Source organism: Momordica charantia (genome assembly GCF_013281855.1).
Source record: "Momordica charantia cultivar OHB3-1 chromosome 6 unlocalized genomic scaffold, Mcharantia_2.0 BLBB01000006.1, whole genome shotgun sequence".
NCBI classification, from domain to species: Eukaryota; Viridiplantae; Streptophyta; class Magnoliopsida; order Cucurbitales; family Cucurbitaceae; genus Momordica; species Momordica charantia.
In genome coordinates, this window is record NW_028275164.1 from 30,350,425 (window position 1) to 30,373,547 (window position 23,123).

The 23,123-nt window shown below is 32.4% G+C and overlaps 3 protein-coding genes and 1 pseudogene across 4 annotated transcripts; 3 read left to right on the forward strand and 1 right to left on the reverse strand.

Moving 5' to 3' along the window:
* The first annotated feature begins 2,543 nt into the window (after positions 1-2,543).
* LOC111024505 (large ribosomal subunit protein eL8y) lies at positions 2,544-5,087 on the forward strand. Of its 2 annotated transcripts, XM_022302209.2 has the most exons (7): positions 2,544-2,687; positions 2,841-2,885; positions 2,971-3,172; positions 4,008-4,177; positions 4,289-4,417; positions 4,501-4,593; positions 4,689-5,087. In XM_022302209.2, the coding sequence occupies exons 1-7, from the start codon at positions 2,685-2,687 to the stop codon at positions 4,818-4,820; spliced, it is 774 nt and encodes a 257-aa protein (XP_022157901.1). In that variant the 5' UTR covers positions 2,544-2,684; the 3' UTR covers positions 4,821-5,087. The 2 variants fall into 2 exon arrangements, with proteins under 2 accessions (XP_022157901.1, XP_087981158.1); XM_088125032.1 differs by lacking the exons at positions 2,544-2,687; positions 2,841-2,885; positions 2,971-3,172; positions 4,008-4,177 and having other exon boundaries at positions 4,270-4,417.
* Positions 5,088-10,015: 4,928 nt separating this feature from the next.
* LOC148211069 (uncharacterized) lies at positions 10,016-11,216 on the reverse strand (annotated as a pseudogene).
* A 117-nt stretch (positions 11,217-11,333) lies between these two features.
* On the forward strand, positions 11,334-12,076 carry LOC111024515 (large ribosomal subunit protein eL8y). The gene is made up of 3 exons (XM_022302216.2): positions 11,334-11,481; positions 11,573-11,665; positions 11,762-12,076. Exons 1-3 carry the CDS (start codon positions 11,434-11,436, stop codon positions 11,891-11,893), a joined length of 273 nt encoding a protein of 90 aa, XP_022157908.2. The 5' UTR covers positions 11,334-11,433; the 3' UTR covers positions 11,894-12,076.
* Positions 12,077-13,059: 983 nt separating this feature from the next.
* PRH75 (DEAD box RNA helicase (PRH75)) lies at positions 13,060-18,140 on the forward strand. The gene is made up of 14 exons (XM_022303299.2): positions 13,060-13,757; positions 14,197-14,325; positions 14,402-14,542; positions 14,658-14,769; positions 14,904-14,974; positions 15,109-15,263; positions 15,371-15,482; positions 15,819-15,920; positions 16,015-16,075; positions 16,158-16,329; positions 16,412-16,508; positions 16,619-16,713; positions 17,080-17,213; positions 17,540-18,140. The coding sequence occupies exons 1-14, from the start codon at positions 13,296-13,298 to the stop codon at positions 17,791-17,793; spliced, it is 2,097 nt and encodes a 698-aa protein (XP_022158991.1). The 5' UTR covers positions 13,060-13,295; the 3' UTR covers positions 17,794-18,140.
* Positions 18,141-23,123: the final 4,983 nt, after the last annotated feature.

Sequence of the window (23,123 nt, forward strand, 5' to 3'; positions counted from 1 at the left end):
TTTTTATTTTTTTCTTTTTCTCTTCTTTTTTTTTTTTTAAATATTGGTTAGTGTCCGGCCAACTCACCCATCTCGATTAATCAGAAATTTTTTTAATTATATTTATTTACTTGGAAAATTGAGGGTCGACCTATACTATTTCAGGCTTTCCCAACTACATAGCCTCTATATGTTCTTTTTTTAATTCAAGCATATCATCTCTTCGACAGGCATGTCATCTTTTCGACATATATCAAATATTATTATTCTTTGGTTGTACACCTACTTTTTAATCTAGAAGTCTTGAATTTAAATTTCCATTATACCATTTTTTTTCTTTTTATTTAAAGATATTTTATATTACAAATTGTTTTCTCTTTTAAACAAATTTAAATAAATGATACCTATTAAAATTTATCTTATTTTCTAAAATAAAATAACTACTAATTCTAATCGATAAAATTAAATAATTACTATTAAAAAATTATAAACAATTACTAATCGTACACCTTTAACTCTTTAGTAGACAAATATAACATTAGACAAATAATAAACAAATCTCACAGTAATTATAAAATGGCTAATCATACATGTAAACGATAAAATCAGAAGAGGAAACAAACGATTACACAAAAATTGTCTTTCCCAACCATAAAAATGAGGTAAAGATATCGTATCTCCCTTATTACTAGCATCTATTTATATCTATGCTATTGTTATCAATAGTATCTATTTTATTGTTGGTATATCTCTCACACTCAAATAAACAAATGAGTTTTCTTGACCCAACCTTGACTTCAACATCAGGCAAATGAAAAATTATCCCATGATAGTTAAGATGCAAGCATTAAATGTCAAATTGACATGCAATTTGATTTCTTGTTACTCGATATATGTTTGACATATTTGTTTTCAAAAACAGCTTTCAAATTGTGTTATCTAAATCGTGGAAATTATAAAAACGACATTAAATTGTAGGGCTTCCAACGCCACAAAGGGATACGAAATACTGAACCAAACAAATAAATTGATAGAGACTACAAAAGTAGATAAAAAAATATATCAAAACAAATAAATTGTTTGGAGAGCCCAATCTCTTTACTATTGATTAAGTACATTGAAGATTATTAACTTTCAGGTCACTAATTCAACCAACACCACTAACTTAGTGGGATAAAGGCACTACACATTATAAGTAACAATAATTTATAAATAAATAACTTCTCAACAGTCAAAGCGAGCATAACTCAGCGGTAATTAGCATATACATCAAACCAATAGGTTGTGAGTTCACTTCTCAACTAATAAATAAAACTGTAGTTAATTTTAACAAGACATCTCAACATTCATCCTCAAATGAGAGAGTTACTAGCATTGTCACTATATGTTACTTACTGGAGGACCATTAAATTAAATAATTACTAAATAATACACAATGAACAACTGTTGATTTTTTATCATCAACGTTACGTGCGCAATCAACATAAGAAAATACAACAAGAAATTAGACTTTGGAATAAACAAACCATATAAATGGAATTATTTTTAGGTATTGTAATACCATATTCACTACTTGCTAGTGAACTGTTGATAGTCTACAAAGAAATTGACTTAGTCTATTAATAATACGTGAAATTTTAGGCATGGTGTACACGAGATACTGCAAAGCTCCAACTACACTTCGTGTGGTATAAACTTAATTATACATAAATAGAAAAAATTACTTATTTTAAATGAATAAACATATTTAGAATGAATGGTTTTTTTTTGTTCTTTTCGCAAAAAGTATATAAGAATCAAAAAAATTATAAAAATCAAGATATGCCAAACAATGGAGTGAGTGGTTCCACGGCAACCAGGAAGCCAGTTGACCCATGGAAATTTGCTTATAAATTAAGACTTTTGAAATTCTACCGTGATTTATTATTAGTGCATTTTTGTTTTTGATATCCGTGAGTGTCCGAACCAACTTACGCACACCTCGACTAATCTCACGAGACAATCGTCTAATTCTACAACATTTGGTTTTCGAAAACCCAAAATAATTACTAATTCATGAGGTAAATGACCATCATGAGATTTTGAATAAAAAAAAGAGTTATTATCAGTAAAAATCGTAAAATTCATGAGAAATTAAACAACGACCGCATTTCATATTCCCACTTTTGATATCGCATGTCATTTGGTAGCCAATTATTAATTTACTATTTATTGATTTTTTATGACATACTTTTAAATTTATATATTAAAGGAAGGGAATAATAGTATAACATATCTTTACCAATAAATTTAAATATATATCATTAAATTAATAGTTGAATAGCATTATTTTTTTATTTGAATAGTAGTTTAATAACATTATATTTCTATTAACAGATTTTGTGCTATAAAAAAAAACAGATTTTGACAAATGTTGTATGGAAGTACTGGAATTAAAATTTTAAATATAGAATTGATTTTTTTGACCAAATAGAATTGAGAATTTTAAAAAGATTAGATTACCAAAATTTTATTTTTAATTATCGATACGTTTGGTTGGGCCATAAAAATAATATTGAATTTTATATTTTATTAAAATTAGAAAAAAAAGAACCCTAGGGTTGTTTTCCTTCGTTCCTCCCTTTCTATTTCACGGCTTCCTCCTCCTGTATCTATCTCAGCGAAGCTGCGGTTTCCATCGAGCTCGCCCAGACTGAGCTGCGAAAATGGTAGGCCTTCTTCAAATCCCGTCTGTTTCGGTAGCCTACATTCATGTTCTAGTGTTTACAGATATGAATTCGTTTTCATTTTAGTTAAAATCACATGCTGTTTATATGCATTTTATTTGAATCATGATCTTCTTTTTTTCGTACTCTTGACAGGCTCCGAAGAAGGCTGTTGGAAAAGCTTCAGCAAAGAAGAAGCCGGTAAACGATTTTTACGTTTGTATAGTTTGAGTTCTTGTTCCATTCTCGGTTGCTTTGGTTTATCACAGTGTTGGGTTGTTTGCAGGAGAAGGTGGTGAACCCGCTATTCGAGAAGCGTCCGAAGCAGTTTGGAATCGGTGGGGCATTGCCGCCCAAGAGGGATCTCACACGCTTCGTTAAATGGCCGAAGGCTGTTCAAATTCAGAGGAAGAAGAGGATTCTCAAGCAGAGGCTGAAGGTTCCGCCGGCTTTAAATCAGTTCACCAAGACCCTCGACAAGAATCTTGGTAATAAAATCGAGTAGCTTTGGTCAACAGTGCAGATTCCTATCATATGATCAGTCAAGAAATTTTTTAAATCAGTTGTTAGGTTTTAGATTGTTATTATCGTATAGTTTTGTTAATTACGACTTTTAGCCCTCTTGGGTTTGTGACGTTTCCAATGCCGTTTTTTCAAACATTCTCTCACTTTCTCGACTTTCGAATTCAAATTGAAACTCCTGTAGTTAAGTATAAATTTTGCTAGGTTATAGAAGCGATAATTTGTTTGATTGCTCTTAAGTTTATAGATGTGTGTAAAATGTTTTGCTAAGGTAAAAACAGATATAAATAGTTCCGTACCTTATTGTTTGAAGGTTTTGTTTGGCTACTTTGAGATATTATGTTTTGATCGACAATGACAATACGAGTTTACTTTGAAGCTGACCGACAATGCAAGATTGTTTTGGAAGTTGGTAGTGAACTTCAGTTTCTTGGAGTAGATTCTTGATCAAACCTTCTTTCTTGTTTGATTTCTTGGATTATTCTTATTCCTTGTCACAATTTGGGTAATTTAGGAGCTCTCATGACTGAATTGCTGTAATTTGTTGTTTCTCTTTAGATAAACCTCAATTTTAGTGCCCAGTGAGTGAACTGTAGTGTGTCCCTTTATCTTTTCAATGGTTTCTTGGAACGATGTGATAGTTTCTGACCTGATTCCAGAATGCTTCTGGTCATCATCATAGTTTTGGCTGGACTTTAAGTGTAATTTTGCCTTTCTCTTTTACTTTTTTTTCCCCTTGATCTTTGTTCTAAAGTGTCTGGAGTGTTGGTTTTGAGTTGAATTTCTGTCATGCATACGCAGCGACAAACTTGTTCAAGATGCTTTTGAAGTATCGGCCAGAGGACAAAGCTCAGAAAAAAGAACGTCTTCTAAAGAGAGCTCAGGAAGAGGCTGAAGGCAAATCACATGATGCCAAAAAGCCTATTGTTGTTAAATATGGTCTCAACCACGTTACCTACCTCATTGAGCAGGTATTTTTTTATACCATACACGTGACTTAATTTACTCTCTTCGACTGTTATACTTTATGGAATCAAACATGCTCCTCACTGACTGTGTAATGAAATATATTTTCTTTTCAGAACAAGGCACAGCTGGTTGTGATTGCACATGATGTCGATCCGATCGAGTTAGTCGTTTGGCTCCCAGCCTTGTGCAGGAAGATGGAAATTCCATACTGCATTGTGAAAGGAAAAGCACGCATGGGAGCGGTAACCTGTTTTCTTCCCCTTACAATTATTTTCCAATCCTATGAAACCACAGACAATTGCTTGATTACTTTCAGCCTTAACAGATTGTCCATAAAAAGACTGCATCCGTCTTGTCCTTGACAACGGTCAAGAATGAAGATAAGTTGGAGTTCAGCAGGATCCTAGAAGCTATCAAGGTGAGACTAGCACATCTATAATAGATGCTACACCTGACTAGTAACTCCGAGTAGAGCTTAACTTCGATACTTTTGCTATTGTTTTGTTTGTTAAGGCAAACTTCAACGACAAGTACGACGAGTACCGGAAGAAGTGGGGCGGTGGAATCATGGGATCAAAGTCACAGGCCAAAACCAAAGCAAAAGAGAAGCTTCTTGCCAAGGAAGCTGCTCAAAGGATGTCTTAGGAATCTACAGGCCAACACTAGATTGGTGAAAAGCAGAGGATGTCAAAGGATGGCTTAGGAGTCGGTAATGAGTTCTTGTCCAACTTAAGTCTTTTCTCTTTTCAGATTTAAGTTTATCGGATTGAGTGATCTAGTTTGTTCATTACCCTACGAGTAGTACCTATTCAAGGCAGGAAATTATGGAGAGTTTCTATTTGGACGCCAATTTTGCTGTATAAGTTGTATTATCACGTTTTGCCTAAATTATGAACTTACAATTTACTACTATTCACATGTGCTCTCAATTGAAACCTCATATTATTTGATATTAAAATTGTTCCTTGTTTTACAACTTCAAATATTTATTATTTTTTTATGTAGAGAAAAAGTGCTATTAGCAAAAGTGTTCCAAAAAGTTTTAGGTTTTCTTTTGTGTGTTTATTTTTCGTTATTCTTATATTGTTAATATTATTTTTTATATATAAAAAATTTGTGCATGCACTGATTTGCATATTTTTAGAAATTGTTTTCTCTTGTATTTCTAAAATCAATCATAAATGTTTTTATGTAAGTTACATAATATTTGAGATGAACACTAGAAGAAAAAAATACTTAATTTAAAATGATATATTCAATCCTTTTTTATTATACGTTTCTATTAGAATTTTTAATAAATACCCATAATATTTATAATATTTTTGTTTAATTTGGATGAAAAGTTTAAAAATAATTATTAGTTATAAAATATATATTTTATTTTTTGAATAATAGATAGGTTAATATAAAAATTTAACCAATGTTTATATAATAGAAAATGGCATAAAATTAATTCGATTATTAATCAAATTTTAAATTGTAACATATTCTATTAATAATAATTAATTTATCATATTTGATGATTATAAGAAAAGTTGTATTATTAGATACAAATTCGTTGGACAAGGTAGTTAAATTTGTTTTCCCATGATTATTACTTTTTTTTTTTGACAACAATGGTTTTACTTTTTAATATATTAGTTTATTTAATATTATTATAATAAAAAATTGATTAAAATATTTTATCAAACTAAGTCAATATGTACTTTAAATTTATAAAATGATATTTTTTTTGGTACGATAAATACATGGATAAGAGATTGGAACTCCAATCTCTAAATAATGAGTATAAATAATGTGTAAGATGCTAATAAGTTCTTTATCAAATTGATACATTTATTTTATTATTTATAATTAGTGTAATTGCAAACAAAAAAAATACAAGATCAAAATTATTACAATTATAAATTAAACAATTTTTAAATAAAAAAATATATGAAATATCTCAAATTAGTTTTGTAATATATATATATAGTTATGCATTTTTTTACAATGATAAAAATAATATGTAAATATGAAATATGGGTCAAATCAATCATTACAACACAATTTATATCTTATTAAAATTTAAACTAATTTATGTATTTATAATTTAAAAAAAAACACTAATTATGAAAGAACAATAAAAAAAATAATAGTAACAAACAATTTCAATATCCTGGTTGCACACTTGTCTCCTGAAATAAAATTTCACATTTGATGATCTGTTGATAAACACTATTATTCAAATTCATCGCACATGAAATTCGTGTAAACTTCGAATCCACGATATAGATTCAATCTTCTATTTCTACAATAAGAATAGACATAAAATAACTAAGGAACTTAAAGAAAACAATAAAATAAATAAACCCCAAAATTAATGTGTAAAACTCCAAATCGAATAAAAAACTGTGATCCACAAAGGGAAATTCGCTATGTGAACAATTATTACAATTACACAGATTTATCTTCAAAGCAAATACCGCTCAGTTAAGCAGAGCTGATATATTAGACTTAAAGTCATGTGCTCCTTTTATAATGTTGGATCACGCTCCCTTCTTCTATTTTTCTGATGTAGGATAAACTTTAATTCTAATATTTTACACTCTATTTAAGACGATTCACATATTATTCTTCTTAGATTACTATTCTTGAAATGTCTTATAGCCATGTTGAATTTTATTGATAACTACAATTAATTTATGTCATTTTTATTTCACAATATTGTTAATATTTTATATTGACCTACCTAATATTTTGTTATCAATAAATCATAATTATATTTTAAAAATCAAAACTTTAAATAATTTCATTTAAATAAAGTTATTATATGAGAAATGTCAACCCTATCATGGTTCAATAGGTTAAGACATCTATATCCGACGGAAGGTCGTGACTTCGAATTCTTCACCCCGAATTCTTCACCCCACGGCTGTATTTAAAAAAATGTTTAAAAAAGTTATTGTATGATAGATTATAAATTTTATGGTAGTTTGCTAGAAATTATTATGGTCTCACATAAAAAAATTGTCATTTTGATCTAAGTATTTGTTGTAATATTTATCTCAAATATTATGTAAATTTTTAAAAGAATAATTAAGATACTATGGTTGAATTAAGATAATATGGTTGAACTATTTTTATTTGAAAAATAAAAAAAAATACTTTTATAAACATGCTATTATTATTATTAAATTGAACCTATAAGACATTGAGTTACAATGCACAACTATTTTAAGTAAAAAACGCAATAATACTATTTATAAAAAATAATATTCACAAATAAATAAAACATGATAGTACAGTAATTATAAAATAACAAAGAAATAGTAATTAAAAAAACCTATATCAATACATACATTTTAAAAATATATTTGCTTTGCTTATAGTTGATAGACAAACATCATATTTGTTTATGGTGAATTTTGATATAGTTTAAGGACTAGTAAGATCGAGTATGGTCGAGCTTAGGAGCGAGCATGATGATGAAGACTTGAACAAATGAAGTAAACACTGAACGCTCAAGTCAATAAGAGGATGATTTTAGGTCTCAAGGTGAGTTTAGATTGGGTACTTGAAATCAGAATGAATGCTTCTCTTCATAGGGAGTTGGGCGATAACAATCTCAAACCATTCAGTTGTGATATCAAGAAATCAATTGCATAAGATCAATCTGTCAAGTTTTTACCTAGGTGCGACCTTGTTTAGGGGCTTCAGTTTAACATCTTTCTCAAATCTCGATGATTGTGGGTCATGAAAGGAGCAATTGGATTCTTCATGAAGATCATTGGAATAAAGAGGTTTTGAATAAGATATTTCTTATAAGAATAACGCGAACTTGTCTCTGAATGACAGTCATTAAAAAAAGAGGGTTAATAATCGATTCATTGGATTTCAAATTGGATGGATCTAGTGCATGATTCGTATGATCGAAACATGACATTACCTTCACCTAAGTGGAGCTTGACTGAGCTTACAAGTCACCTTAAAGTCGAGTTTCAAGGTTGGCCACGCCATATCTCTTAAGTTTCAGGTAAGACCTCTGCGAACCGTTCAAGAGAGCCTTATAATAACCATTGGTGAATTATGATTTAACTTGAGGATTGGTAATATCGGGTATGACCGAGCTTAGGAGTGAGCTTGATGTGGAAAACTTGCACAAAGAAAACAAATACTCCGACTCTCAATTAAATAAGAGGACGGTCTTAGGTCTCAAGTCGAACTTAGATTGCGTAGGTGGAGTCAGAATGAATATTTTTACTTATAGGGAGTAGAAAACAATAACGAATTCTGACCGTTTAGTTGTATTGTCTGAAATCAGTTGCGTAAAGTCGGTTTATTAGATCTTTGAGGTCGGAGTATGACACTGCCTTCGATCAAGTGGAGTTTAATCGAGCTTACAGGTTACCTTAAGGTTGGCGACATCTTCCTGAATAATCTCATTTTTCAATTATTCAACCATTTCATTTTACCAAGTTCAATGTTAGTCAGATTAGTCAACATTTCTATGTTTCGATGCAACAACAAGATGTTATTTGTAACAAGTAGTTTTGTTGGTTGGTTAATTGGTCACATTTTATTCATGAAATGGGTTGGATTGATATTAGTCTGGATACAGCAAAATAATTCTATTAGATCTAATGTATTTATTAAATCTAATAAGTAACTTGTGTCAGAATTGAGAAATTCTATGGCTCGAATCTTTAGTATTCTCTAATTTATCTCTAAGGTTATGGAGAAAGCACTTACATGTCAATCTTTCCTAACTCTCCACGTGGCAAATCTATTTTTATCCTCCAATAATCTTGAACTTCATTGAAGTAAAATCGTACTCGTCAAACTTTGATAGATAATAAAAATAAATAAATAAATAAGCTCAAAGGATTGGTTAAAAAATGGTGGAAGAAAGTTTATGAGTAACTGATGAGGACAAAGTTACAGAGAATTCTAAAATTTTTTAAATTCCATAATTAACTATTATTAGTGAAAACGGTTAAATTCAAAAGAAATTAAATAACAACCATTTTTCATATTCCAATTTTAGATCTCTCATATATAAGTTAATAATTAATTAGTTAATTTACTATTTATCATTTAAGTTCCATGACATACTTTTAAATTTATATATTAAAGAAAGGGCATGATAATATAAAAATAAATTTCCAACACTTTTAAATATAATTAAAGTAATAATTTAATAACATTATATTTATAACACACATTTTTGTTTGGTTCAAAAAAAAGAAAAGAAATAACACACATTTTTGTTGAAAAGTACTTAAATTATAATTTTTATTATATAACCGTGAGGATAGCTTAACGACAATTAGCCAAAATATGATGATACTGAGATTTCTATTTCTTAAAAAAAAAAAAAAACTGAAATTTCTATTTTCTTAAAACTATAATTAAAAAGAAAAAAAAAAACAAAAAACCCTAGGATCCTTAGTTCCTCCCTTTTCTACTTCCATGGTTTCCCTCCTCCTTTAAAACCCTAGCCTCAAAGTGAAGCAGCGGTTTCCATCGAGCTCGCCCACACTGAACTTCGTAAAATGGTAGGCCGCCTTCTTCCTCCCTCAAATGCCGATCTGTGATTCGATAGCTTATATTCATGGTTTTTTGCTGAATCCGTTTTCATTCTAGGTCAAATCTCATGCTGATTTCATTTATTTGCATTTTACTTGCACTTTGTTTATTGACACGATCCTTTATGTACTCTTGAAAGGCACCGAAGAAGGCTGTTGGAAAGGCTTCGGCCAAGAAGAAGCCGGTAATCGATTTTGGATTTCTATAGTATTATTCTTGTTCCAGTTCTCGGGTTTTTTTTGGTTTATCACAATGTTGAGTTGTTTGCAGGAGAAGGTGGTGAACCCGCTATTCGAGAAGCGTCCGAAGCAGTTTGGAATCGGTGGGGCATTGCCGCCCAAGAGGGATCTCACACGCTTCGTTAAATGGCCGAAGGCTGTTCAAATTCAGAGGAAGAAGAGGATTCTCAAGCAGAGGCTGAAGGTTCCGCCGGCTTTGAATCAGTTCACCAAGACGCTAGACAAGAATCTTGGTAATATACTTGAGTAGCTTTGGTGAACAACGCAGATGTCTATTATATGACCAGTCAAGAAATTTTTATATCAATTGTTAGGTTTTAGATTGTTCTTATTGTATAGTTTTGTTAATTACGAGTTTTAGCCCTCTTGGGTTTATGACGTTTCCAGTGCTGTTCTTTCAAACATTTTCTCACTTTTTCTTCTTCCAGTTTCAAATTGAAACTCCTCTTGTAGTTAGGTATAAATTTTGCTAGTTTGTAGGAGCGAGTGTTTGTTTGATTGCTCTTAAGTTTATAGAGGTCTGTAAAATGTTTTGCTAGGGTAAAAACAGAAATAAATAGTTCCGTACCTTATTGTTTGAAGGTTTTGTTTGGCTACTTCGAGATATTATTTCTGATTGGCAATGACAATACAAGTTTGCTTGGAAGTTGACTGACAATGCAAGATTATTTTGGAAGTTGGTAGTGAACTTCAGTCTCTTGGAGTCTAGATTCTTGATCAAACCTTCTTTCTTGTTTGGTTTCTTGGATTATGCTTATACATTTTTACAATTTGGGTAATTTAGGAGTTCTCATGATTGAATTGCTATAATTTGCTGTTTCTCTTTAGATAAACCTCAATTTTAGTGCCCAGTAAATGAAGTGTAAATATGTCCCTTTATCTTCTCGATGGTGTCCTGCTTTTGGTCATTTGGAACAATGTGATAGTGCCTGACCTGATTCCAGAATGCTTCTGGTCATCATCTATGGTTTTGGCTTGATTTTAAGTGTAATTTTGCCTCTCTTTTGCTTTTGGCTTTTTTTGTTTCTTGAACTTTGTTCTAAAGTGTCTTGGTTTTTAAGTTAATGTCTGTCATGTATATGCAGCGACAAACTTGTTCAAGATGCTTTTGAAGTATCGGCCAGAGGACAAAGCTCAGAAAAAAGAGCGTCTTTTAAAGAGAGCTCAGGAAGAGGCTGAAGGCAAAGCACATGATGCCAAGAAGCCTATTGTTGTTAAATACGGTCTCAACCATGTTACCTACCTCATTGAGCAGGTGTTCTCAAATTCCATACATTTGAAAATTCTCTCTTTTCAACTGCACTGCATTTTGCAATTCAGATACATTCTCTATATGTATATCAGCCATATAAGATGTACTTCCTTTTCAGAATAAGGCTCAACTGGTTGTGATTGCACATGACGTGGACCCGATTGAGTTGGTTGTTTGGCTCCCAGCTCTGTGCAGGAAGATGGAAATTCCGTACTGCATTGTGAAGGGGAAAGCACGATTGGGAGCGGTAACTATGCATCTTTTTTTTGCACGATATTTTTCAATCCCTTGAAGCCATGTACCGACCAATGTTTGTAATTTTGCCGTCTTAATAACAGATTGTTCATAAAAAGACTGCATCAGTTTTGTGCTTGACGACTGTAAAGAATGAAGATAAGCTCGAGTTTAGCAGGATCCTTGAAGCTATTAAGGTTGTTTACATATAAGGCTCAGATGATTCCGCTGTACTATTTAGTACGAATTAGGCTCATTTTGATACCTTCTTTGTTGTTTTGTTTTTATCTTAGGCTAATTTCAACGACAAGTACGACGAGTACAGGAAGAAGTGGGGTGGTGGAATCATGGGTTCCAAGTCCCAGGCTAAAACTAAGGCAAAGGAGAAGCTGCTCGCCAAAGAAGCTGCTCAAAGGATGTCTTAGTTTTCAGAGTTGTCAATTTTTTTTATGAAGGAAAAAACCATGGAGACTTACCACCAATTATTTTTGGTTGTTAGTTACTTCAACAGCAGAATTTCGAAGTTTTGTTTACTTATGATTGCTTATTTAAGGAGAGAAATTGTTGGAGTATTTTGGTAAATCTCTAGTTTTAGCCTCATTTTAATACCCCTTCTTTGTTGTTTTATTTTTAAGAATCATGTCAACTTCAGCTCAATTCCATTGGTATGTTTTTCACCATTTTTATAAACATATTTTGAATTCTTAGTCAAATTTCAAAAGCAAATTTTTATAAACTATGTTTTATAGTTTTTACAATTTGGCTTAGATTTTGAAAATGTCTTAAAAAAATATAATGACACAGAGAGGATGGACTTTAGTATTTAAATCTTCTAGCTTGAATTTGTTATCAACATTAAGAAGTTGCACAATCTTCAACAGTGATGTTTATGGACTGACGATGTTGTAAATTTAAGCCAACAGACCTGCTTCATTATGAATGGTATCATACCGCAAAAGTGACTTGTTGCATGGTGTGTTAGAAGTGAATAAAGACTTATTGTGGAAGGTTTTATCTTATTCTATCTCTTACTCTCTATTTTTTGTTGTTTATTTAATTTTAATTCGTACATTTGTTTATTTCTTTGCATAAATTTTTACTTCTGCATTAGTTTCATGCTTTTTTTTTCTATTTAAAGTTATTTATTTTACTATTATGTTTTATGTAAAATTTTCCATGCAATCTCCATTTAAATTTTTTTTTTTTGCATTTTTCGAACGTATTAGAATTGATTGTATTTTGAAAACAAATCAAATAATGAATAGGAAAATACTTAGATGTTTGTCGATAAGAACTTATCTTATATTCAAGAAGAGAAGTGAGAAGTGATATGAGTTTCAGTTGTCTGATAAATATTTTTAGAATGAATATTTAAATGGGACAAACTCAGTAATTCTACCATAATATAATATCACAGTTACTAACATATTTTAAATTCATTAATTAATGTAATTGTTATAATAATGTATTTATAAAAAATGTATTTCAAAAAATTATCATTAAAATTATTTGACGGCACGTGCCAGCCAAGGCAGGCGAGGAAAAAAAAATATATATGAATTTCAAAGAAGGAAGGTGAGAATTGAAGTCCTATTTTAATCCCGATTCCTCTTCATTCCAAAGCTAAACCCTAGGCCGCGCTTCATAACTGTTCTTTCTTTCGTTATTTCCCTCTGCTGCCATTTTTCATTCTAAACCTAAACCTAGCCGCCGCCCTTCGCTTGATCTTCGTAACCATTGTCGAACCGTACCGAACGGAGTCGGAGCTCAGTTCGGATCGGTTTCGGCGCCACAGTTTTTGCATTCTCAACCTTTTCTTGCGTCTCTATGGATAAGAAGAAGATGAAGAACAAAACTCTTGTGGAAGAAGCCCCAGTTTCCGAGACTGCCTTTGACCAAAACAGCGACGAGTTGGTTCATTCGGACAAGAAGAAGAAGAAGAAGAGTAAGGGTGATAAGGAGAGCAAGAAGCGAAAAGCCGTGGAGGTGGCTGAAGACGAGGATAGGAGCGACACGAGCTCGGAGTTGGGCGAGCCGGTGAATTCGCGGTTGAAAAGCAGCAGCAAGGACAAGAAGAGCGGCAAGAAGGTGAAGTTGATCGAGTCTGACGAAGATGCTGAGGATGAGAAGGCTGAGGACCATAATGCTGTTTCTAGGTTTCGGATATCGGAACCGCTGAGGGAGAGGCTGAAGGAGAAGGGTATCCTCTCTTTGTTTCCGATTCAGGCCATGACGTTTGACACCGTATTTGACGGTTCTGATTTGGTTGGACGAGCCAGAACAGGACAGGTATTATTCTTTTGGTTGATTAATCGATAATTGTTCTTTCGAGACTGTTAAATGTGAATCATAGAGAGGGTATTATTTGGATTCAGACTAGCCGCTGAAACAAAAATATAAATTATAAATGGACGGGATTTTTTTCTATAGGGAACTTGATTTGTTTCTCATGGGAAAACTCTTCCTGTGTTTTCTGTTGTAATTTTTTTTCCACCTGAAGGGCAACTTTTTTGGCTCTAGCATGTTTGCACTTGTTAATATTGGGAGTTTCGAGTCATGCAACATTCAGTATTCTTTTTATTTTTATTTAAAAAAAGTTTATGTGAGCTTTTTACAACAAAGACATTTTTCTTTTAGCTTAAATGTAATTTGAACGGTACATTGTTTGATAGACCTTGTCTTGTCTAAATTTATGTTATGTAAATTTATCTTCATGTCATTTGTGCAGGGTAAAACACTGGCTTTTGTCTTGCCCATCTTGGAGTCTTTAATAAACGGGCCTTCTAAATCGTTGACTGGATATGGAAGGTCTCCTAGTGTTCTAGTACTTTTACCCACTAGGGAATTGGCTGACCAGGTGCAGTTTGAAGATATTTTTACTTACATCTGTTTTGATCTGGTTATAGTATTTTGACAAGTTGTGTCTTGATTAGGTGTTCGAGGACTTCAAATTTTATGGTAATGCATTAGGATTGGAATCTTGCTGTTTATGTGGAGGAATGCTTTATGGGCCCCAAGAAACTAAATTAAGAAGGGGGGTTGACATAGTTGTTGGAACACCTGGTCGTGTAAAGGTGGACATTTACAATAAAATTTGGAAGGATTTGTTGATTTTGTTTAATGATGGGATGGCAAAACTTGTGTGTTTGTTTGGATGACTTAACTTATACCTTTACAAATTTTGTGTAGGATCACATTAACAGAAACAATATTGATTTGCGGTCGTTAAAGTTTCGGGTCCTTGATGAAGCTGATGAAATGTTGAGGATGGGTTTTGTTGATGATGTTGAATTTATTCTCGGTATACGATTTGGAATCTTAATTATTTGTTGCTCCACTGGGAGAGTGAAATATATTTGCCTTCATTTCTTGATAATTTTATCTTTTCATTTATTTTTACTGACATTGGAAAACATTTTTTTGGGAATTTTGTAGGCAAGGTGGAGGATGTAAACAAAGTTCAAACACTTCTGTTCAGTGCCACTTTACCAGACTGGGTGAAAGATGTCAGTATTCCAAAATAATATACAGTTTCCAAGCTTTTTAATTTTGAACATGCTGTATGAGATGGCTGAAAAATTGACTGCAAGATGTATTTTCCTTCTGTAACTTCCATTGATAAAGTGTTTTGCATTATTAGATTGCTTCCAGGTTCCTTAAAGCAAATAAGAAAACTGCAGATCTTGTTGGTAATGAGAAAATGAAGGCAAGTAAGGATGTTAGGCATATTGTTATTCCTTGTTCTGATTCAGAAAGGTCTCGACTTATTCCTGATATCATACGATGCTATAGCAGGTTAGTTGTTTGAATGGAAAGAATTTAGTTATTATTATTATTATTTATCAGTGATTAAAATATTGAATTGTTCTCTTCATTATTGCTGCATGATTGTATTTACTCAGCGGAGGTCGAACTATTATATTTACGGAGACAAAGGAATCTGCATCAGAGCTTGCTGGTCTTCTTCCAGGAGCACGAGCCTTACATGGAGATATACAGCAGTCTCAGCGGACGGTAATTTTATAATTGAACTTTTATGAGTTTTTTTAAGGATTCATTATGTTGCCATTTTTCCAGTAGCCTTGTCTGGTACTAAAATGATGTTTTAGTTTTATAAAGGAACCATTCATTAGGTAGGATGATAATAGGAAATTCACCATAGGACCTAGTTCAAGCTTATTTACCTCATCAATTTGTAACAATTAAAAGCTCATTTTATTTCCTTCATACGATATTCTTCATTGTAGAATATTTAGATTAATGGAGCCTTTCATTTTTATCTTTGTTTTCTTAATAGATATAGTTAGCCGTTTAGTGGTCTGGTCTTTATACTGTCGCTACTTGTTATAGGTTACACTTTCTGGGTTCAGATCAGGCAAGTTTCTGGTATTAGTGGCCACCAATGTGGCAGCACGTGGATTGGATATCAATGATGTTCAGTTAATTATTCAGGTTTGTGCTTGGCCTGATTTGTAATGTGACAATTTAGTTTTTTGAAATGTGCTTTCTTTTAATATTATATTATATTTTATTATTAATCTGCCAGTGTGAGGCGCCAAAGGACATAGAAGCTTATATTCATCGGTCTGGAAGAACAGGAAGAGCTGGTATTTCTGTGTTTGGCGTTTCTTCCCTCAATATACCTGTTTGTAAATTTGGATTTTCTAACAACACCACCATTGTTTTTAGGCAATACTGGAGTTGCTGTGACATTGTATGATCCAAGGAAGTCGGGAAGAATTTCCAGAATAGAAAGAGAATCTGGTGTTAAGTTTGAGCACTTGTCTGCTCCTCAACCAATTGATATAGCTCGATCTGCTGGAGCAAGTGCCGCAGAATCAGTAACTCAAGTCTCTGACAGGTATATTCATTTCAAGTTCTACTTTGATGGATATTTTTCTTCTTTCCATGCTTGGATCTGATCATTTTTCATATTGGAAAAGTGTAATTCCACCGTTCAAATCTGCCGCTGATGAAATGGTGAATAGCTCTAGTTTAACTGCTGTGGAGCTACTTGCCAAGGCCCTTGCCAAGCTCTCTGTGAGTTATCTTTTCTCTCTAAACAATGTAATCTTAAGCTTTTAAACGTTGAATTTTACCTTTTCACCTATGTTTACCTTATTGAGTTTTTGCTGATTGTATTTCTGCAGGGTTATACGGAGATAAAGAGTAGATCACTTCTGACGTCAATGGAAAATCATGTCACTTTAATTCTCGAGGCTGGAAAGCCTATCTATTCCCCATCGTGAGAAATCTTAATTTTAGCTTATTGTTAACTTCTTTGATGCTGTTGCCCTCATCTATGTGTCCTATACTTGTGAATTTGGAAGTTGTGTTTATGATTTAATGATGTCACTGCAATGCCTTTCTTTGTAATTAGCTGTTTTTATTCCGATGAATTAGTACTCTTATCGTTAATGTGATCTCAGTGAATTAATTAATGTGTTGATATATGTTAAGCAGTCGAATCGTTTGATTGTAGCTGTGTTTATTTTATGTCTTGCATATTGAATATAACTTTGAACTTTTCCTCCCTCATCTCCCTCTCTCTCCCACTGTAACTAGGTGACATCCCATTAAACTAATGAACTTTGCTTTTGAAAATGTACAGATTTGCCTACAGTGTCTTGAGGAGATTCTTGCCAGAGGAGAAGGTAGAATCAGTCAAGGGTATGGCATTGACCGCTGATGGATACAGTGCTGTATTTGATGTTCGAACAGAAGATTTGGATGCATTTCTTGCTGGTAATTATTTGAGTCATTTTGATTACTCTTTTTTTTAAAGGAAAGTTGTCATTTTCATCCTTAAAATTATAAGTCCCCTCCCTTTTATTTCATCCTTAAAACTCTTACGTCCCCTCCTTTCCCTTTCATTTCATTTTATTTTCTGTTCTATGATCATTATCGTTTTTAGAATAGAGTTGTGGATGATATTGTACAAATCAAACCCATATGACAGGCACATCATTAAAAGCTGTTGTGATATATGATTTAAAGATTTTTCTTGGTTGCACGGAGGGTTTTTAGTCAGTTTCTGAAGTTATTCTTTCCCTATTCCTTTTGGTTGACAGGTAAGGAAAATGCAGCGAATGTGAATTTAGAGGTGTTGAAAACGCTGCCAAAATTGCAAGATAGGGAGCAATCAAGAGGGGGTGGAAGATTTGGAGGTGGTGGTCGCGGTGGATTCGGTGATCGCAGAAATGGTGGTGGTAGGTTTTCAGGAGGAAGAGGAGGTGGCCGGGGAGGATTTTCTGATAGAAGAAACAGGTTTTCGGGTAATTCGGGTGGAAAAGGTCGAAGCTTTGGTGGCGGAAGCAGTTGGTAAGGGGTGTTTGTGTTCCTAATAAAACCACAATCTGAGTTGGGAGAATTGGAAACTTTGTAGAGAAGATGAGTTCCTTTTGAAGACGCGAGTATAGTACAGAGCTGTTGCACGAGGCCAATCCTGGCGATTATAGGTGGTAATTAGTTCTTTATTTGATATTTCCTTTTTAATTCTAATTATTTTTCTGAAATGTTTGGGGATTTTTCCGTTTGTACCCCCCCATTTGATAATATGCGATTCTGTTGCTTCGTGAGATGCATTATTTTAAACTTTACAAAGAGGAATCTGTATTATTTTATTAATTAATTTGAGCTCCATAAAAAAAAAACCAAACTTACACCATAGTACTTGATATGTTGTTATATATCTTGGTCTAGTATGCTAAATTTGTACATCTTGTTTTGACTGTCTTCCAGGTATTTTAAATATTTGTCAACATGTTTGCATATTTTCATTGATAAATTATGTATCCATAGGTTTGACATAAATATGAGTGATAAATTGACATTTTCATATTATAGCAAATTGAATAGACAATTTTAAAAACATCAATAAAATATCCATGTCATTAATATGGATATGACATTTATATTAATCATTAAATTTATTTTGGAAGTGTGAAATATTTATTTGTTAATTTAAATATTTGTATTTTTATAGCCTTTTCAACTTGACAATTTCATGAATTTGAGACTTTTAACATTTAAAAATTTGGTTGGTTCTTCTGCATTCTGTCTTGAGAAATTGGATCATAATTTAAAACCTCTCGGAAATGTACTTTAGATTAAATGTTTGATTGGATCTTAAATTTAATGAATAAATATAAGTATATGAACGTATTTTATAAAATAATATTTGTATGGTTTTTGTTATTCAATATTATATCTTTCATAATTATATAATTATTACTTGATAAATTTCTTACATTTAAGGATAATAAGTTTGTCTTTTCTTTGTTGTTCTCTAAGTATGTTCCTATACTTCACATCAATCCCACTCTTCCATGAATTTTCTTTTATGAACATATTTCTCTTATGAAATTCTCTTGTGACCCCACTTTACCTTGATTTTTGTTTGACTTTTCATGGTTAGGAAAAAAAACTCCCAAGACTTAACCGATTTGCTTGTGAGAATCATGCCAGAACACTCTAATATAGCATAAAAAGTGAAAAGTCATCGTACAAAATTAAAAATCAAGTATCAAAAGAGGCCATGGAAACAAATTTAATAAGAAAAATGGTTAAAAAATGATAAGATGGAAACGAATAGATACGTATGACATGATGAAAAAAAGTTATCGAGTGAAAATGTGTGAATAAAGACAGGAATGATTAAAAAAAAAGCTAGATTCAATGGTTTTGGACTGTTTAGCTCCTAGATCTTGTGATCAGACATCGTGGATTGGTTTGAATTTGTTGGACTGTTTACTAAAAAACACGAATATAGACACGAGACAAATGATACAACAAGATTAGGACACAGTGACACATCATTTTCTAAAAATCTAGGTCACATACGACGCAACAAGAGGATGTGTTTACTAAAAAGTACAATTTATTAAAAGTATATATATCCTTTTTTACAAGAAGGAAATTCAAAGTCTATATTATGCACATTTTTATGCTTAAAAATGAGTTTGGATGTTGCTTTGCTCCCAAAATTTATTATATTGTCCTGTATTACTATTTCATGTCTATTAATTTCTTATATTTAACATTTGTCCAATACATGCCTAACAAGCGTCAGATCCATATTCACTTTGTACAACTTGTATGTGACACACATCTATCGATCAAACAAGTTTTTCATACGTGTCAAATAAATATCTGAGTGTCTGGCACGTCGAACAAGTTACCCAAAACTAAAGTGTCTGGCACTTCTTAGGCTTTTTGTTTATTTTTCTAGAATATATTGTTCCACAAATGTCCATGGCTATTTCTTCCTTTAATCTTTCTGCATGGAAGGGCATGTTCATCAAAATTAAGAGGAATTTTCCAAGTAGATTTGGCTCTACAATTACAATTATATTAAGAGGAATTTTCCAAGTAGATTTGGCTCTACAATTATATTAGGGATACTATGAAACTATCTTGTAGCAGATCTCTATTAGTTCTCACATGCTCAATAGTTTCCAACCTCCAAATTTTATATGATACAAGCTGACGTTTGTGGTTAAGGTAATTCAGCAGTGACACAGGTTACTTGTTTCTACCTCTCTGAGTTGTTTAAGAATTATTGTTGATAGGTTGTTGGGAGCTCTTGTCTGACTTTTGGGACATCAAATTTGTTCGGAAATCATTAGAAAAGATAAAAATAATTGTAAAAAAAGAAAGTTTCCCACAGATGATCATGTGTAGTGGAGGTCAAAGTTCATACTCAATCATTCGACAACCTGTAAAACGAAAAAGGAATACTTGAGAAGTATCCCAAGTATCTACACGTATAATAGTATAATATTGTCCGTTTTGGGCATATTCACAGCTTTGCTTTTGATTTCACCCAAAAGATCTTAAACCAACGACGATAATTGTCCTACTATGTATCACTCTCTTCCTTAACCAATATGGAACTTTGTTTACACACTTTATAGACTTTAGTCTGGTAGGTTAATGGCCTGTGTGAGGGGAAATTTTTTTTAGCAGAGCTTCTATATTATAACGGTTTGGAGAATGTGTATCTCAAATAATTATTGAGGCTTTCATTGATTTGTGAAGTATTTGAATAACACAATTAATTTCTTTGTATGAATAGGAGTCTTTATCAAATTAGGAGATTATTTAATGAAAAAAATCATGATAGAGATGGAACTAATTATAGGGGAAGAGTTTTAGATAAAATTGAGACTCAGAGTCACAAGTTCGAGAGGATCTATTGCTCTAGTTATATATGGTTGGGGTTGTAAGGTGTGCAAATAAAGTTTTACATTGATTAAGAAAGAGAGTGATCCATGATATATAGATGAAAACAATTATCAGCATTGGTATGAGATCTTTTGGATGAAACCAAAAGCAAAGACGTGGGGTAATGCCTAAAGCGAACAATATCATACCATTACGAGTATACTTGTATACAAGGGTTACCATTGTCCTTAATAGTTATATGTAAATACTCGTAAGCCATACCAAGGATCATGGCAGAGAGAAAACCATATTGTATGTGCTAAGCTCAAAGTGACTATGATGATTGAAACATTTTATTATTTCACATCACATCCAAAGTTATGAAAGAATTTCAAAATATAATTTTGGTATTTGGGAATATGCTAAGACCAAAAGAGTGATGTTGGGTTGCTTGAGAATTAAGCCAAATACATATGACTGAAGTTTCCATAATTGAATGGTTAAAAAATGAAGTTGCAGATCCATTAATGATTACAATATCAAGTAATAATGTACTAGTACAAATTGAGAGATTTTGTTGTTTTTGACAAAAACATGTTTTCTTTGTCCAATCCTATGGATTCTATATTATTTCATCCAACCATATATGTTGAGTACTCTGCCATATCATTTCTGATTCTTTGCCCTCAAAGGACAGCTTTTTGAATCAATCCAAGATTTGAAAACAACTCACTAACTTTGGAGTCTTAATTAAATCAAAGGATGCTTTGAAGATAACAAATATGAAGATTATATTCCTTATTTTTAGCCTTAAATTCAAGATTTTCTATTGTCTTGTCTTTTCTATTTTCTTTTCTTGTTTCCCCATTCCAAAATGAGGGTTGGCTTTCTTCTTTGCAAGTTCTTTTCAGTCCTTTGGACATTTCTCTTTTTGTTTTCTTAGATCCTTCGTTCCTTAATTCTACCCAAATGGAAAAGCTAGCTTAATTTAAATTATTTAACTTAATTTGTGTAGCTATTCTTATTCTTATGGGTGAGGGGAAATTGAAAGCTTCCTAGCTAAACTACTCTTAAAAGTAGACTTACGATGGCGGACTAGACCCATGGAGACGCATTTTTTACCTTGTCCGACATTGTTTCTCCTATATTTTTTTTGTCCGATATTATTTCCTTCATGTTTTTTTTGTCCGACATTAAAATCCAGATTTGTAGTTGTGTCATGCAATTTATATATCTATCCTACATCATGTATTAGTACAATTATGGAGACATCTCTCTCATTTTCCAATTGTATAATATAGTTGAATATAATAATGCATAAATTCATTTTTATTTTACCTAAAAGACTTTGGACTAGAAAAGATGTTCTTTACTTGTATATATATACTAGGAATCTTCTCCGAAACAATCTCTCGTAACTAGAATAAAACGCAAAATAAAATAAATTTATAAGAGGTTTTTGAAAAATGGAGATTTTTTTATATAGTAAATGAGATTACATGTTTCCATATACATTCGAAAAATATTACCAATTACAATTTTTGAATGATATGTTAGGAATAAATATTGATAACTTTATTCTTGTAGAACTTACGGAAGCTAAAATCAATAGAATAAAAGAATTGGGTAAAAGTAGCTAATCTACAACAATGAATTTAGGAAGCTCAAGCAGCATAGTATATTTGGGGTTTCCATACTTCTATAGAATTCATAGGTCGGTATCTGTTTTGTGTCATGATCCTACCCCAATCGTAACTAGCCCTAAAGATGACTAGTTATGACGATACGCCCATCTTGGACTTAGTTTCAAGCGAGTGTTCACAACTACGTGGATGTTAAGGAAAACGATACGTCAAAGTATCTCAACAGTGGTATGACATCATTAACTTTGGGCATAATAACCCTCATGACTTTGTTTTTGGTTTCACCCAAAAACCCCATACGAACAGAGATAATTATCCTAATCTTATACCATAGATCACCCCACTCTCTAGCCAACGTGAAGCAATCTTTATACTTCTAACACTTGGTCCTGACCACTCAATTGTCTTGCTTTTACACCCAGCTGTCGTATTGGGATGAGTTCTAACCTTTAAGCGGGTAAGCACTAGCTTATAAGGCTTATCGGGTACTATCAATTGATTTATGCCTCTTAATTATGTTATAGCTAGCTCATATTGAACTTATCAGATGCTTTCTTCCAAACACTATTTGATACATATGACGACTCTTATGCCCATGACAACTCCTTTTGCAGATACCACATGTTGAAGTTTGGGGCTATATCGAAACCTTCATCCCAAGGTGTAATGTAAGCACACTTGTATCACACGACATTGTTCTTGAGTTCCCATTCTCAAAGGAAGTCTCTTAAGACACTAGTCTTGCAATACTCGTTCACACCATGTCACACGCATGTGTCATGGGATGACTTGCTTAGGCCTCTAACATGGCCCAAGGGTGCTCCAACACCATGCCTTTCCCTAAAGT

Excerpts from the sequence above, each read along its gene's own strand:
- LOC111024505 (XM_022302209.2), top strand. Across the intron at positions 4,178-4,288 it reads TTACCTACCTCATTGAGCAG|AACAAGGCACAGCTGGTTGT; the intron begins GTATTTTTTTAT and ends TTTTCTTTTCAG. Across the intron at positions 4,594-4,688 it reads GGATCCTAGAAGCTATCAAG|GCAAACTTCAACGACAAGTA; the intron begins GTGAGACTAGCA and ends TTGTTTGTTAAG.
- PRH75 (XM_022303299.2), top strand. The coding sequence starts at position 13,296 with ATGGATAAGAAGAAGATGAAGAACAAAACTCTTGTGGAAGAAGCCCCA. Across the intron at positions 14,770-14,903 it reads TGATGTTGAATTTATTCTCG|GCAAGGTGGAGGATGTAAAC; the intron begins GTATACGATTTG and ends GGAATTTTGTAG. Across the intron at positions 14,975-15,108 it reads TACCAGACTGGGTGAAAGAT|ATTGCTTCCAGGTTCCTTAA; the intron begins GTCAGTATTCCA and ends TTGCATTATTAG.
- LOC111024515 (XM_022302216.2), top strand. The coding sequence starts at position 11,434 with ATGGAAATTCCGTACTGCATTGTGAAGGGGAAAGCACGATTGGGAGCG. Across the intron at positions 11,482-11,572 it reads GGAAAGCACGATTGGGAGCG|ATTGTTCATAAAAAGACTGC; the intron begins GTAACTATGCAT and ends TCTTAATAACAG. Across the intron at positions 11,666-11,761 it reads GGATCCTTGAAGCTATTAAG|GCTAATTTCAACGACAAGTA; the intron begins GTTGTTTACATA and ends TTTTTATCTTAG.